General features: G+C 41.9%; 1 protein-coding gene across 3 annotated transcripts in view; it reads left to right on the top strand.

Annotated features, from left to right (window-relative positions):
• Positions 1–17,136, top strand: part of ogdha (oxoglutarate dehydrogenase a) — a 91,749-nt gene that overhangs the window by 3,492 nt on the left and 71,121 nt on the right. For all 3 annotated transcript variants that reach the window (XM_055920489.1, XM_055920491.1, XM_055920490.1), the window contains exon 2: positions 11,462–11,846. In XM_055920489.1, the coding sequence (XP_055776464.1) occupies positions 11,622–11,846 (225 nt within the window). In that variant the 5' untranslated portion in view covers positions 11,462–11,621. The remainder of the gene's footprint in view (positions 1–11,461; positions 11,847–17,136) is intronic.

Genomic DNA, 17,136 nt, shown 5'->3' with positions numbered 1-17,136 from the left:
CAGAGAACGGTTGATTGTCAAGGGCAATGAATTCCATTATCTTGGCTTTAATGGATTTCGCCTTTGAGTTGTCTCGCTGAAATTTTCTTACTCTTTCAAATGACTGCTCGATCCACACAGCAGACATTGTGTGGACTTGGTTAGAAATGCTGTGTCACATGCAGCGCAAAATTTTACGTGCCGTTATTACGTCATGTACCTTACTTTATATAGGTATACATGGCAGCTGTGACATCGTTTTTTTTATATTGGTGTTAAACTAGACATCAGCCGATACCGATTTTGGCATTTTTAGCTATTATTTGGCATTTTTAGCTAACATATCGGCCAAGTCCAATATGTTCACCGATTTTATATATTTTTTTATCGTGCATCCCTAATATTTTTATTGGACCTATAAAGAAATATAAATTGAGCAGATACATCCTTTTATACCCTATACTTGTGGAAACACCTCACTCCCCTTAACAAAAGCAACATATAATTGTATATAAATATACAATAGCAGTCAGAAGTTTAGACACCTTCTCATTCAAGGATTTTTTTTTTTTTTACCATTTTCTACATTGTAGAATAATAGTAAAGACATCAAAACTATGAAATAACACACATGGATCCCTGTAGTAACCAAATAAATAGTTTAACAAGTCTAAATATATTTGAGTGTTTTCAAAGTAGCCACCCTTTGCCTTGACAGCTTTGCACACTCTTGGCATTCTCTCAACCAGCTTCATGAGGAAGTCACCTGGAATGCTTTTCAAGTCTTGAAGGAGTTCCTTGTTGGCTGCTTGTTGGCTGCTTTTCCTTCCCTCTGCAGTCCAACTCATCCCAAACCATCTCAATTGGTTTGAGGTCGGGTGATTGTGGAGACCAGGTCATCTGATGCAGCACTCCATCACTCTCCTTGGTCAAATAGCCCTTACACAGCCTAGAGGTGTATTTTGGGTCATTGTCCTGTTGAAAAACAAATGATAGTCCCACCAAGTGCAAAAACCAGGTGGGATGGCGTATCGCTGTGGTATCCAGGCTGGTTAAGTGTACCTTGAATTCTAAATAAATCACAGTGTCACCATTACACCACCTCCTCCATGCTTCACGGTTGGAACCACACATGCGGAGATCACCCGTTCAGCTACGCTGCATCTTACCAAGACTCGCCGGTTGGAACCAGAAATTTGGACTCATCAGACCAAAGGACAGATTATCCCTGAACAGTTGATGTTGAGATGTCTGTTATTTGAACTCTGAAGCATTTATTTGGGTTGCAATTGCTGAGTCTGGTAACTCTAATGAACGTATCCTCTGCAGCAGAGGTAACTCTGGGTCTTTTCTGTGGCGGTCCAGTTTCATCATGAGACCCAGTTTCATCATAGCGCTTGATGGTTTTTGCGACTGCACTTGAAGAAACTTTCAAAGTTCTTGACATTTTTCACATTGACTGACCATGTCTCAAAGTAATGATGGACTGACGTTTCTCTTTGATTGAGCTGTTCTTGCAATAATATGGACTTGGTCTTATACCAAATAGTACTATCTTCTGTATACCACCCCCACCATGTCACAACACAACGGATTGGCTCAAACACATTAAGAAGTTAAGAAATTACACAAATGAACTTTTAACAAACCTGTTAATTGAAATGCATTCCAGGTGACTACCTCATGAAGCTGGTTGAGAGAATGTCAAGAGTGCAAAGCTGTCATCAAGGAAAATGGTGGCTACTTTGATGAATTTCAAATGTAAAATATACACTACTCAAAAAAATAAAGGGAACACTAAAATAACACGTCCTAGATCAGAATGAATTAAATATTCTTGAAATATTCTTATTAAATACTTTTTTCTTTACATAGTTGAATGTGCTGACAACAAAATCACACAAAAATTATCAATGGAAATCAAATTTATCAACCCATGGAGGTCTGGATTTGGAGTCACACTCAAAATTAAAGTGGAAAACCACACTACAGGCTGATCCAACTTTGATGTAATGTCCTTAAAACAAGTCAAAATGAGGCTCAGTAGTGTGTGTGTGGCCTCCACGTGCCTGTATGACCTGCCTACAACGCCTGGGCATGCTCCTGATGAGGTGGCGGATGGTCTCCTGAGGGATCTCCTCCCAGACCTGGACTAAAGCATCCGCCAACTCCTGGACAGTCTTTGGTGCAACGTGGCGTTGGTGGATGGAGCGAGACATGATGTCCCAGATGTGCTCAATTGGATTCAGGTCTGGGGAACGGGCGGGCCAGTCCATAGCATCAATGCCTTCCACTTGCAGGAACTGCTGACACACTCCAGCCACATGAGGTCTAGCATTGTCTTGCATTAGAAGGAACCCAGGGCCAACCGCACCAGCATATGGTCTCACAAGGGGTCTGAGGATCTCATCTCGGTACCTAATGGCAGTTAGGCTACCTCTGGCGAGCACATGGTTGGCTGTGCGGCCCCCCAAAGAAATGCCACCCCACACCATGACTGACCCACCGCGGTCCTGCTGCTGGGTTGTTGCCCACCTACGGCCTCCTCCACGTCTCCTGATGTACTGGCCTGTCTTCTGGTAGCGCCTCCATGCTCTGGACACTACGCTGACAGACACAGCAAACCTTCTTGTTCTTCTTCTCTATAAGAAGTAGCCGCTATTTATTATTTTACACCTGGGGTTGCTAATGCATTACTTTTACCCATTTGAATAAGAAACTCACTCAAATTGAAAAAAATCCTAGCATTTATATTTAAAATACAGTCTTGCTTTATCGAAGGCAAGTTTTTTTTTAGATGGACTTGATCTTTTATATTTGCCATCTGGGTCTTGTTTTAATAATATTGAAATCAGACCTTCCTACTGAGTTCATGACAGGCTACCATTTCTATAGGCGTAGTTAAAACATACTAATCATTGTGCTTTGAGTATATCAAAAAATGCTTGATATACCTGTACTGGTTTTCAATCAAGCCCTGGTGTTATGCTAGACTTAAAGGATTTAATAGCCTCAAAGTTATTCCTATAGTTTTGCCTAAAGGGAGTACAGGAGGGGACTGAGCACGCTCCAGCGTTGAGGATCAGCGTGGCAGATGTGTTGCTACCAACCCTCACGACCTGGGGGTGGCCCGTCAGGAAGTCCAGGATCCAGTTGCAGATGGAGGTGTTTAGACCCAGGATTCTTAGCTTAGTGATGAGCTTTGAGGGCACTATGGTGTTGAACGCTGAGCTGTAGTCAATAAATAGCATTCTAACATAAGTGTTCCTTTTGTCCAGGTGAGAAAGGGCAGTGTGGAGTGCAAAAGAGATCGCTTCATCTGTGGATCTGTTTGGGTGTAATGCAAATTGGAGTGGGTCTAGGGTTTCTGGTATATTGGTGTTGATGTGAGCTATGACCAGCCTTTCAAAGCACTCCGTGTCTACGGACGTGAGTGCTACGGTCTGTAGTCATTTAGGCAGGTTACCTTTGTGTTCCTGGGCACAGGGACTATGGTGGTCTGCTTGAAACATGTTGGTATTACAGACTCAAACAGGGACATGTTGAAAATGTCAGTGAAGACAGCTGTCAGTTGGTCAGCACATGCCCGGAGCACATGTCCTGGTAATCCGTCTGGCCCCGCAGCCTTGTATGTTGAGCTGTTTAAAGGTCTTACACACGTCGGCTACGGAGAGCGTGATCACACAGTCGTCCTGAACAGCTGATGCTCTCATGCAGGCCTCAGTGTTTCTTGCCTCGAATCGAGCATAGAAGTGATTTAGCTCTTCTGGTAGGCTCGTGTCACTGGGCAGCTCGCGGCTGTGCTTTGTAGTCTAATAGTTTGCAAGCCCTGCCACATAAGACGAGCGTCGGAGCCGGTGTATTATGATTCAATCTTGGACCTGTATTGACGCTTTGCCTGTTTGATGGTTCGTCACAGGGCATAGCAGGATTTCTTGTAAGCTTCCAGGTTAGAGTCCCGCACCTTGAAAGCGGAAGCTCTACCCTTTAGCTCAGTGCGAATGTTGCCTGTAATCCATGGCATCTGGTTGGGGTATGTACTAGAGGTCGACCGATTTAATGATTTTTCAACACCGATACCGATTTATTGGAGGACTAAAACAAGTCGATAACGATTAATCGGCCGATATAAAAAAATATATATTTTTAAATGTGTATTTGTTATAATGACAATTACAATAATACTGAATGAACACTTATTTTAACTTAATATAATACATCAATAAAATCAATTTAACCTCAAATAAATAATGAAACATGTTCAATTTGGTTTAAATAATGCAAAAACAAAGTGTTGGAGAAGAAAGAAAGTGCAATATGTGCCATGTAAGAAAGCTAACGTTTAAGTTCCTTGCTCAGAACATGAGAACATATGAAAGCTGGTGGTTCCTTTTAACATGAGTCTTCAATATTCCCTGGTAAGAAGTTTTAGGTTGTAGATATTATAGGAATTATAGGACTATTTCTCTCTATACGATTTGTATTTCATATACCTTTGACTATTGGATGTTCTTATAGGCACTTTAGTATTGCCAGTGTAACAGTATAGCTTCCGTCCCTCTCCTCGCTCCTACCTGGGCTTGAACCAGGAACACATCGACAACAGCCACCCTCGAAGCAGCGTTACCCATGCTTCAAGCATTGCGAAGAGCTGCTGGCAAAACGCACAAAATGCTGTTTGAATGAATGATTACGAGCCTGCTGCTGCCTACCATCGCTCAGTCAGACTGCTCTATCAAATCATAGACTTAATTATAACATAATACACAAATATGAGCCTTAGGTCATTAATATGGTCGAATCCGGAAACTATCATCTCGAAAACAAAACGTTTATTTTTTCAATGAAATACGGAACCGTTCCGTATATTATTTAACGGGTGGCATCCATAAGTGTAAATATTCCTGTTACATTGCACAACCTTCAATGTTATGTCATAATTACCTAAAATTCTGGCAAATTAGTTCGCAATGAGGCAGGCTGCCCCAACTGTTGCATATACCCTGACTCTGCGTGCAATGAACGCAAGAAAAGTGACACAATTTCACCTGGTTCATATTGCCTGCTAACCTAGATTTCTTTTAGCTAAATATGCAGGTTTAAAAAAAATATATATATATACACTGCTCAAAAAAATAAAGGGAACACTTAAACAACACAATGTAACTCCAAGTCAATCACACTTCTGTGAAATCAAACTGTCCACTTAGGAAGCAACACCGATTGACAATAAATTTCACATGCTGTTGTGCAAATGGAATAGACAAAAGGTGGAAATTATAGGCAATTAGCAAGGCACCCCCAAAAAAGGAGTGATTCTGCAGGTGGTGACCACAGACCACTTCTCAGTTCCTATGCTTTCTGGCTGATGTTTTGGTCACTTTTGAATGCTGGCGGTGCTCTCACTCTAGTGGTAGCATGAGACGTAGTCTACAACCCACACAAGTGGCTCAGGTAGTGCAGTTCATCCAGGATGGCACATCAATGCGAGCTGTGGCAAAAAGGTTTGCTGTGTCTGTCAGCGTAGTGTCCAGAGCATGGAGGCGCTACCAGGAGACAGGCCAGTACATCAGGAGACGTGGAGGAGGCCGTAGGAGGGCAACAACCCAGCAGCAGGACCGCTACTTCCGCCTTTGTGCAAGGAGGTGCACTGCCAGAGCCCTGCAAAATGACCTCCAGCATGCCACAAATGTGCATGTGTCAGCATATGGTCTCACAAGGGGTCTGAGGATCTCATCTCGGTACCTAATGGCAGTCAGGCTACCTCTCGCGAGCACATGGAGGGCTGTGCGGCCCCACAAAGAAATGCCACCCCACACCATGACTGACCCATCGCCAAACCGGTCATGCTGGAGGATGTTGCAGGCAGCAGAACGTTCTCCACGGCGTCTCCAGACTCTGTCACGTCTGTCACATGTGCTCATGTGCTCAGTGTGAACCTGCTTTCATCTGTGAAGAGCACAGGGCGCCAGTGGCGAATATGCCAATCTTGGTGTTCTCTGGCAAATGCCAAACGTCCTGCACGGTGTTGGGCTGTAAGCACAACCCCCACCTGTGGACGTCGGGCCCTCATACCACCCTCATGGAGTCTGTTTCTGACCGTTTGAGCAGACACATGCACATTTGTGGCCTGCTGGAGGGCATTTTGCAGGGCGCTGGCAGTGCACCTCCTTGCACAAAGGCGGAGGTAGCAGTCCTGCTGCTGGGTTGTTGGCCTCCTCCACGTCTCCTGATGCACTGGCCTGTCTCCTGGTAGCGCCTCCATGCTCTGGACACTACGCTGACAGACACAGCAAACCTTTTTGCCACAGCTCGCATTGATGTGCCATCAGGGATGAACTGCACTACCTGAGCCACTTTTGTGGGTTGTAGACTACGTCTCATGCTACCAATAGAGTGAGAGCACCGCCAGCATTCAAAAGTGACCAAAACATCAGCCAGGAAGCATAGGAACTGAGAAGTGGTCTGTGGTCACCACCTGCAGAATCAATCCTTTTTTGGGGGTGTCTTGCTAATTGCCTATAATTTCCACCTTTTGTCTATTCCATTTGCACAACAGCATGTGAAATGTATTGTCAATCAGTGTGGCTTCCTAAGTGGACAGTTTGATTTCACAGAAGTGTGATTGACTTGGAGTTACATTGTGTTGTTTAAGTGTTCCCTTTATTTTTTTGAGCAGTGTATATATACTTCTGTATATTGATTTTAAGAAAGGCATTGATGTTTATGGTTAGGTACAGTCGTGCAACGATTGTGCTTTTTTCGCAAATACGCTTTTGTTAATTCATCCCCCGTTTGACGAAGTTGGCTGTCTTTGTTAGGAAGAAATAGTCTTCACACAGTTCGCAACGAGCCAGGCGGCCCAAACTGCTGCATATACCCTGACTCTGTTGCAAGATCAGTGACACAATTTCCCTAGTTAAAATAAATTCATGTTAGCAGGCAGTATTAACTAAATATGCAGGTTTAAAAATATATACTTGTGTATTGATTTTAAGAAAGGCATTGATTTTTATGGTTAGGTACACGTTGGAGCAACGACAGTCCTTTTTCGCAAATGCGCACCGCATCGATTATATTTAACGCAGGACACGCTAGATAAACTAGTAATATCATCAACCATGTGTAGTTAACTAGTGATTATGATTGACTGTTTTTTTATAAGATACGTTTAATGCTAGCTAGCAACTTACCTTGGCCTGTTACAGCATTCGCGTAACAGGAAGGCTCCTCGTGGAGTGCAATCTAAAGCAGGTGGTTTGAGCGTTGGACTAGTTAACCGTAAGGTTGCAAGATTGAATCCCCGAGCTGACAAGGTAAAAATCTGCCGTTCTGCCCCATGAACAAGGCAGTTAACCCACCGTTCCTAGGCCGTCATTGAAAATAAGAATGTGTTCTTAACTGACTTGCCTAGTTAAATAAAGGTGTGTAAAAAAATTCAATAAATATTCGGCCAAATTGGTGTCCAAAATAGTTTTCCGATTATGAAAACTTGAAATCGGCACTAATTAATCGGCCATTCCGGTTAATTGGTCGACCTCTTATGTACTTAAGGTCACTGTGGGGACGATATCCTCGATGCACTTATTGATAAAGCCAGTGACTGATGTGGTTTACTCTTCAATGCCATTGGAAGAATCCCGGAACATGTTCCAGTCTGTGATGGCAAAACAGTCCTGTAGTTTGGCATCTGCTTCATCTGACCACTTTTTTATAGACTGAGTCACTGGTGCTTCCTGCTTTAATTTTTGCTTGTAAGCAGGAATCAGAAGGATAGAGTTGTGGTCGGATTTACCAAATGGAGGGCTTGGGAGAGCCTTGTACGCATCTCTGTGTGAAGTACAGGTGATCTAGAATTTTTTCCCTCTGGTTGCACATTTAACATATTATGGAAATTTGGTAGAACTGATTTTAATTTCCATGCATTAAAGTCTCCGGCCACTAGGAGCGCCGCCTCTGGGTGAGTGGTTTCCTGTTTGCTTATTTCCTTATACAGCTGACTGAATGCGGTCTTAGTGCCAGCATCTGTCTGTGGTGGTAAATAAACAGCCACGAAAAGTTTAACTGAGAACTCTCTAGGCAAGTAGTGTGGCCTGCAATTTATCACAATATACTCTACTTCAGGCGAGCAAAATCTAGAGACTTCCTTAGATTTCGTGCACTAGCTGTTGTTTACAAATATGCACAGACCTTACCCCCCTGTCTTGCTGTTATATCTTGCCGGGGCAGCGTATATCCTGATAGCAGAATATCGATGTCGTCATTAAGCCACGATTCCGTGAAACATAGGATATTACAGTTTTTGATGTCCCGTTGGTAGGATATTCGTGTTCGTACCTCGTCTAATTTATTGTCCAATAATTGCACGTTGGCGAGTAGTATTGACGGTAATGGCAGCTGTCCCACTTGCCTTCTCCGGGTCCTGACCAGGCATCCGGCTCTTTGTCCTCTGTACCTGCGTCGCTTCCTCTTGCAAATAACGGGGATGGCGGCCCTGTTGGGTGGAGTCGTGTTAATGCAGAATTGTCTTGTTGAGTTTTGTAAATGGTGATTTTAAATGTTTGCAATTTCTGCTCGGCATCAGACTAAGTTTGTGCTTCAGTTGTACTTTAAACTCAATTCACAACAATTCACAAACTTGCATTCTATCAGCAGTCGGGGCTCTGATTGATGTGTAGCTACTTTTCGCCGGTAACTTTTCTCGGTGTAGCCAGACTATTTTTCTCTGGTAAATTGCAAGATAAACTTTAAGCAAACCATTAGGAAATGTAGATTTCTATGATAGGCCTAAACATTAGAAATGGGATAGCCATGCATCAATTTAGTAAAAAAATGCTTTTTCATTGTAAGCTTATTTACTTACCAGCAACTCCAGACTCCACCAAGACAGCTTGTAGACATGCTGCTGGAGAGCCAGTAATGCGTCAAATCGTTGTTCATTTGCATATTATCTCTCATTCACATTCGCTTGTAAATGTCCAAACTCACCAAAAAAATGACATTTTGATAGCGTCTACTTATAGATATAACTTTGAGCTGGATTGCCTCGTTAGCATATCTAGCTAACAGCCTCCTTGGAAATTCGCTATTGTGCTAATTTTGTTAGCATTCTGGTAATAGACGCCCAATGGGCTTGTTGGCATTTTTTGGGCGCCCCCTTGTGTACTTAGCTGGTAATAGTGTAAATCCCTTGGTGACAGAAGGATGGTATGACGATGCCCAACCCTAGTATTAAAGAGCTGAAAGGTATAGACATGTTTTGTCTTTATGTTTTAAGAAACACACTTTTACATCAATTTATAGAGTAGAAACTCTTCATTAGGTTTTAATACATAGGCCAACACCAATCACCCACAACCAACTATTTTATCCTTTCCCAGGCCTTGCAGGTATCCAACCGCATGTTACAACACAATAAAATGCAACAGCAACAAAACATATATTCAGAGTCCATTTTGCAAAATTGACTGCTTTTCAGCTGATTTCCCACCCTTTATGGGCCACCTAGGGGTGTGAGTTCAATTCCATCATTAGTTGTGCTTTTAAATGGACACTAGATGGGGTAGTTTTTTCATACTGTAATTGATCTATCTTAGCTGTCAGCTTTTAAATATTTTTGCCAATTTACCTTCACCTTGTGCAGAGTTAGGGGTTGGAAACGCATGCTGGTGAAATTAGATTGCTTTAGCTACCGTTATGGAGTTCGCTAAATATTTTCATAAAGAAACTGATAAAACACACAGGTGCTAAATCAAGGTGACTTTACAAAGTTGAGGACAAAAAGCAAGAGTGTCCACAACTAAAGAATCATTGTGGGATCTGAAAATACACTTATCCCAAAAGTATGATGGTGTACTTACTACCTGCACATGCTAAAACAAATTAGGTGGGTAGATAACTGTGTCATTGTAGCAATGAATTTATAAACAAAATTCGTTTTGTTCATTTTTGTTTTTTTTCTATACAATAGGCCATAACGGATTTTGGCCCATTAGGCCTGGCCTAACGTTCAAGGAGATTTCCATTTTGATTGGGTTATTTTGCCTAAAAACCTTTTTAGGCCTACCTATAGAAAAATAAACTTCATCTTTGCCCAGCCTGGCAAGACAGGCCAAAAGGGTGTTTAGCATCCCCAGTGGCTCTGCAAGTGTGGAGAGGATATTCTCCGCTGCTGGCCGGCTCTCCAGGCACCATCGCATCAGCCTGAAGCCACAGACTGGCAAAACTTGTGTTTCTAAAAATGAATTCAAAGCCACTAACAAGTCATTTTTCGTTGAATTTGTATTTAATATTTAAGTCAGAGCCTATATGCACAATTTTCACACCAAAATAAATGACTTTTTAAAATATTTATCGCTTATCATATACTTTAAATTATTCTTCATTTTAACTAGTATAAAATATATGGATAATTGTGCACATTTTCCATAATTTTCACCCTAATTATTAATTTACAAGTACACAGGTCAAGAATTTTATTCTGAAGGATTCCAAAAATCCATGACCTGGAAGTACTTAGTTATTCTTGCCTGCTTCACAGTGGTCCTGCTATGTTAGGTTACAAGTATGGATACGCTCAAAACATAGGTGTAGCTTCAGGAAGGGATACATGTTCTTGTAAATACAGGAAGACCACATATATTGTTGAAATGGATTCTTTACTACCTTTTTTTTGTTTACAGATAACATGTTCTCTCCAGCTATTTCCATACTAGCTAGCATGATATCTAACTTGTCAAGAAGTAGCTAGCTAGCTAAGCATGCAGCTAACTGGCTAGCTTGTCACTCATGCGAGCAGGTTCCTGTATTTAGTTTGAGGTGGGGATAGTTGCCTCAATATTATCAGAAAAATAAGAATGCAGATTCATTTTACACTGACTGATTACCCTTCCATCAATTTATCCTGCTAATGACAAGACAAACATGTCAGTTTCTGTCTAGAATAACACACTTAGCTATCAGATCAACATAAGAATCCCTGTGTCCTTCACAGCCCACCCGCACATTACTATTTTTACACAACTCACTGCTTAAATTGGCCATGTATTATTGCAAATGCCCAACAGTTCACATACAGCTGCACCGGCATAGTTGAGCCCAACCTGTGTATGTTGTCATGGGTAATGAAGATTCTGATGCTACACAACACATACTAGACTAACATTGCCAACACTCGCATTAACCAGAGCGCTCAGTCATCTCTTTGACCAGTAAAGCAAACATAACACAGTTCAACATTGTGCATGCAGTATTCACATCCCTGGAGGATCAGTGATGACACTCATTAAATAGTACTTTCATGACCTTAAAACCAATAATGCAATTTAATATTGACAGTTTTCATTACTCTGTGTATATGCAGGTGCTGGCTGGGACAGCAGTTTGCTTTGCCCTGTTTTTTTGTTATGTATCAGGCTGTCCCTTTCACTCTAACTCATTACACATTGCCTATATAATCACACAACCTCTCAATCTTTTGCAGGTTAGGAAACAAACACCGCTGACAAGTGAAAACCAAAGCCCCCCTGGAGAAAGTTTTCCTGTGGATCATTTGACTGCAGTTTGGTTGAAGTGAAAGGAGTCTCCATCCCACTCTGTGATTGTTTTGGAGAGACAGGCGAGTTGTGTGCTAAAGGACTGCGATGCACCGCTTAAGGACTTGCGCTGCCCGGCTGCGGCCGCTGACAGCCTCTCAGACTGCTCAGAACTTTTCACAGCAGAGGCGTGCGGCCGTACCAAGGACTTTTCAGCCATTTAGGTGCTACACCGCACCTGTGGCTGCCGAGCCTTTCCTCAATGGAACAAGCTCCAATTATGTGGAGGAGATGTACTATTCATGGCTAGAGGACCCCAAGAGTGTTCATAAGGTAAGGCCCTTTACCCCCGGAGGAGTGAGGTGCTCTATGGGCATCCAGCTCCTATAGAGTGAGATGTTCCTGCACTTTCTGTCTCTGGGGTGGGGGGTGGGGTATATGCAGCTTTGTTAACACATCGACAATAATTAGCCCAGCATATGTGACTCACCACCTGGATTCGGTCTTATGTAGCAACATTTGAATTTCTGTTTTTTTACATTGGATAGAAGTAGAAACTCAGAGCTGCAAATTGGTTATCATACACTGCATTTGAGGAAACAATGGGAAAGTAATTCTGCTTTGAAAGCTGATCACCTCGTTATTGAGAGCACGGTCTTTCAATGTTTTGGTACTACTATTGGAGAGGAGAGCCCTTTGTCTATACCCATTCAGCATTGTTCACACCCTCTTAACCCTTAGCCACACCCATCTCTTTGAGGGTTGATCCCACTGTTCTGTACAAACTTGCCAGCTACTTCCAGACATCTAAGAGAGAGCGAACAGCTCACTGAACATTACTCACGTTATCTGTGGTTTCACGTTCAGAGCGCACACTGGACGCTCTGGCCAATAAGTAGGGTTGTTCTGAAAGCTCTGACCTCACATCGACAGTCAAGCACCTAAGCTAACTGGTTAACATTGGCTAGCTACTTCCAGACACATAATGAGAGATCACCCCGCTCTGACCGTTTTACTTGCCCTAGCAGAGCTGGTTAGGCTTTTTTCATGTTATCCAGAGCATTGGTGACTGTAACTGTGCTGTTGTCAACAATTGAATAACGCTTTGTAGACGAAGTTCACTGACACCAGACATATTCAACGGGTGTTGAGCTTTCAAAAAGGCATCAGTTATTCTGCGCTCTGGCACACTAAGACGAGAGTCTTTTGTTAAGAAATTTAGCTAGCTAGGTAAACAATGAATCCCAACGCATGATGTAACGTTAGTTAGCAAGCCAGCCAGCTAACGTTAGCTAGCTAGCTAACAGTACACTTTAACTTGAAATGGAAATACTTTGTCAAAATTAGTGGAGTCTTTTGTTAAGATATGTAGCTAGCTAGCTAAACAATGGACCATAATCACAACTCATGACATTACTACCTTGCGTGAATGCAGGTAGCTAACCAACCAGGTTCTATGGCTATAACTAGTTAAGCAAATGTGTCTGAGATGCAAAGAATAAGATCATACACATAACGTTAGCTAGCGACCCAGACGGCTAATGTTAATTTGTTAACAGTATACTTGAAATTAAAACACTTTCTGACAAAATTAGAAACGTGAAATATCTGAATTTGACCAGTATACATTATGGTTGGATGCCTCCTGTGTGATGCCATGCATGGTTGCCTTAGTTTTACGATGTTATCCAGACTGTTGTTTTTTCCATCTCCTTAGCTATCATACTCGAATTCTACTTTCAAAACTCGGTTCTCCAGAAAGTGGAGAGCATACACATAACGTTAGCTAGCAAGCCAGCCAGCTAACCTTAGCTAGCTAATAGTACACTAACTTGATATTAGGTTTATGCAATTTTACTATGTGGATTTTTTTTTTTTAAAGCTGCGTTTGACACGATTACCTAAACATACTGACCAGCTCCAATAGACAGACGCCTGCTATGTGGCAGACCAATCCAAACTTATCTCTCAGCATGTCCAGCCCACTCATCTCAGCCAATCATGGCTAGCGGGAAGGTTGCTCACCTTTTCTGTGGCTAACCAGCTAGGCTCTTAATTTAACCATTTTATTCGTATGTACAGATGGCATACAAGTTTGATATTAAGGTTCACATGTTCGAGAAGGCATTTCTGCCAAAAAACACATTTTGGTCAAATATTTTTTACTTTCAAACAGCTCTCCTGTGAAGTCGTGACTTGCGACATATGCCTAGTTTCCTGAATCGGTCACAGAGGTAATTTTTTTTGTTCATTTTAAAAACTGCTAGCAGTACCAAGCAAAAAAAAAAATTGGAGGCTACTTTCCTGAATGTGCCCATTCTACATCTGTATTAAACAGGTTTTGAATTTTTTGTTAAAGGCCCAGTGCAGTCAAAGTGAACATCGTGTTTTTTGTGTTTTTTTTTCACACTGAGGTTGGAATAATACTGGATAATTGTGAAGATAATGCCTTTTTAGTGTAAGAGCTGTAAGAATAGACTGCCTGAAATTTCAACCTACTTCGGTGAAAGGGAGTTTTGGTGTTCCATGGTGACATCACCATGCAGGAAATTAGTTAAAGGTGAATTTTACTCTGGCTCTGCCACAGCATTTAGTCTACTAAATTAGCAACATTACGATTTTGTCATTAACATCAACTTAATCCAAACACCAAGCTGGAACGAGCGCATCTTCATTTCACTGGTAGAATTGGGAAGTTTCGACTTCCTGTTTATTCATCTGTTCATAGTGAACTACAAAGTCCAGCATTCGTAGAAACGACATTATTGCGTGTTGGCTGTTTTAATTTAACAATCTCAGAACTTCTCTAGGCATTTAATACGTTTTCATTTTGTAACTTATTTTACCCCCTTTTTCTCACCAATTTCGTGATATTCAATTGGTAGTTCGTCTTGTCCCATCGCTGCAGCTCCCTTGCGGACTAGGGAGAGGCGAAGAAACACGACCCTGCCAAGCCACACTGCTTCTTGACACAACATTTGTTCCTGCTGCCTGTGCTAATTACAAATAAGCACAAAAATGAGGTCCCGTTCTACATACCAGGTATTTACCCCAATGCTGCCAGTGGTTTTTCGGCTATCAAGAATGATACTTATATCCTTATGGTGACCAAAGATTATCATAAGTATTTTCAGGCTGAACAGATGGGGAATCCATTTCGACGAGACCTGTGAAGTGATGCGGTACCATTGTTTTCTCCCTTCAAAACGAAGATTTTCAATTACAGTGGAGGTAACATAACGTTAGCTGGACTAGGTACGTTAGCTAGCTAACGTTACAGTTCTGAAAGCCATCAACTAAATCATATAGCTAGTTATCTTTTGAATACGCACTGAAAATCATTTCCCCGCATGCCATTGTAGTCACTTCTAGACTGGTAGCTAGCTAGATACCTTCTGCAGAGTAAACATGTTTGTCTGTTCGTTCTGCCATTCGGACTAACATTAGCTGATGTAAGCTAGCTAACGTTAGAAAATAAGAGTAACTCAATCTGGTAGCCATCTATTCCACCCTTCTATGGAAAACGCTCTGTTACAAAAAAATTGAATTGTCGAAATAGCTAACTCGCTCTCGGTGTGTTGGTAGTAATGATAAATAGCTATGGGTGGTAAGTTGGTTCTCAGCTGGCTAGCAATCTTTCTGCCAATGTAGTGATGCTAACTCGCTGATAATATTGAAATGTCCATGTTAGGTGTGCTAAGATAGACAATTTAATAGAGATCAATACAATTTAGTGGGGTGATTTAAATTGTGTTTTTGCTGTAGGTGGTACATCATTTTATTCCACCAGCATGTGTTTCCAACCCCTTGCTCTGCACAAGGGGAAGGTAAATGGGCAAAAATATTTACACGTTGACGAATTACAGTAAGCATGGCATAAACATGAATTGGGAAGCTTTTGCATGGGTTTGTGTTGTGGGGTTACAGCTAGTTAGATGTAGCTTGAGGACCACAGCGTACCTTCCAGACCAATTTAGTCTACCCCTTTTCTCTTTTGACCTTTTCACTTTGTAAAACTCAGGTTATCTGGAGTCCTTCCACGGGCCCTGCTGAAAAATGCCCCAAAGCGGCGGCATTTTTTGTAATTGACTCTGAGGGAGGGGACACACCTTGCGTTTAAGGAGCACAAGATTGTGGGACAAAAATTTGCAAGGGACACTGTCAAGACTACAACCGCTTCATTCTTCTCTCTGGGGGCTCCCAAGTGACTTGGGGGGCTCCCAAGTCTAAGGCACTGCATCACAGTGGTAGGTGTGTCACAACAGACCCTGGTTCAATTCCAGGCTGTATCACAACTTTGTGACGGCGCACAATTGGCCCTGCGTCGACCGGTTTAGGGTTTGGCCGGGTTAGGCCATCAATGTAAATAAGTATTTGTTTTTAACTGACTTGCCTAGTTAAATAAAGGTTAAATATATAAAAAATATATGTATATTCTCAAAACACAATACAAAGACACGTCTACAAAAATCCCCTGCTGCTATTGAGAAGAATGAACTGTCAAAGTCAATGGGCAGGGGGAGGTTTACAGATCTTTTACAGGTCGTTGAGGTGAGGAATAGGGTTTTGGTTGTACTTAGACAGTATTATTGTGAATGTGAACGATTGAAAGGTGCCATTTCGCCTCAATCTCTCATACACAACAATACATTAAACTGCCTTAATGTTGCTGGATTCCAGGAAGAGTAGCTGCTGTGTTGGCAGGAGCTAATGGGATCCTTAATAAATACAAATACATACTGTTTAACTTCTTATGGCTACAGGGGCAGTTTTGAGTAGCTTGGATGAAAGGTGCACAGAGGTGCCCAGAGTCAACGGCCTGCTCCTCAGTCTGAGTTACTAATATATGCATATTATTACTAGTATTGGATAGAAAACACTCTGAAGTTTCTAAAACGGTTTGAATTATGTCTGTGAGTATAACAGAACTCATATGGCAGGCAAAAATCTGAGAAAAATCCAACCAGGAAGTGGGAATTCTGAGGTTTGTAGTGTTTCAACTCTTTGCCTATCCAAGATACAGTGGAAATGTGGTCATATTGCACTTCCTAAGGCTTCCACTAGATGTCAACAGTTTTTAGAACCTTGTTTGATGCTTCTACAATAAAGGAGGGGGGAATGAGATGGGATTGATTCAGAGGTCTGGCAGAGTGCCACGAGCTGGTCACGCACATTCACAAGAGAGGTAGCTTGCGTTCCATTGCATTTTTGAAGACAAAGCAATTCTCCGGTTGGAACATTATTGAAGATTTATGATAAAAAACATCAAGATTGATTCTATACTTCGTTTGACATGTTTTTATGAACTTTCGCCTGGACCTGCCAGTGCGCCATCAGTTTGGATTGTGTAATAAACGCGCAAACAAAAGGTGTTTGGACATAAATGATGGACTTTATCGGACAAATCAAACATTTATTGTGGAACTGGGAGTGCATTCTGATGAAGATCATCAAAGGTAAGTGAATATTTATAATGCTATTTCTGACTTTGACTCCACAACATGGTGGATATCTCTTTGGCTTGTTTGGGCTCTGAGCGCTGTACTCAGATTATTGCATGGTGTGCTTTTTCGGTAAAGCTTTTTAGAAATCTGACACAGCGGTTGCATTAAGGAGAAGTTTA

This window comes from Salvelinus fontinalis, chromosome 4 (genome assembly GCF_029448725.1).
Source record: "Salvelinus fontinalis isolate EN_2023a chromosome 4, ASM2944872v1, whole genome shotgun sequence".
In the NCBI taxonomy this organism is placed as follows: domain Eukaryota; kingdom Metazoa; phylum Chordata; class Actinopteri; order Salmoniformes; family Salmonidae; genus Salvelinus; species Salvelinus fontinalis.
This window is presented reverse-complemented; position numbering and strand designations above follow the sequence as displayed.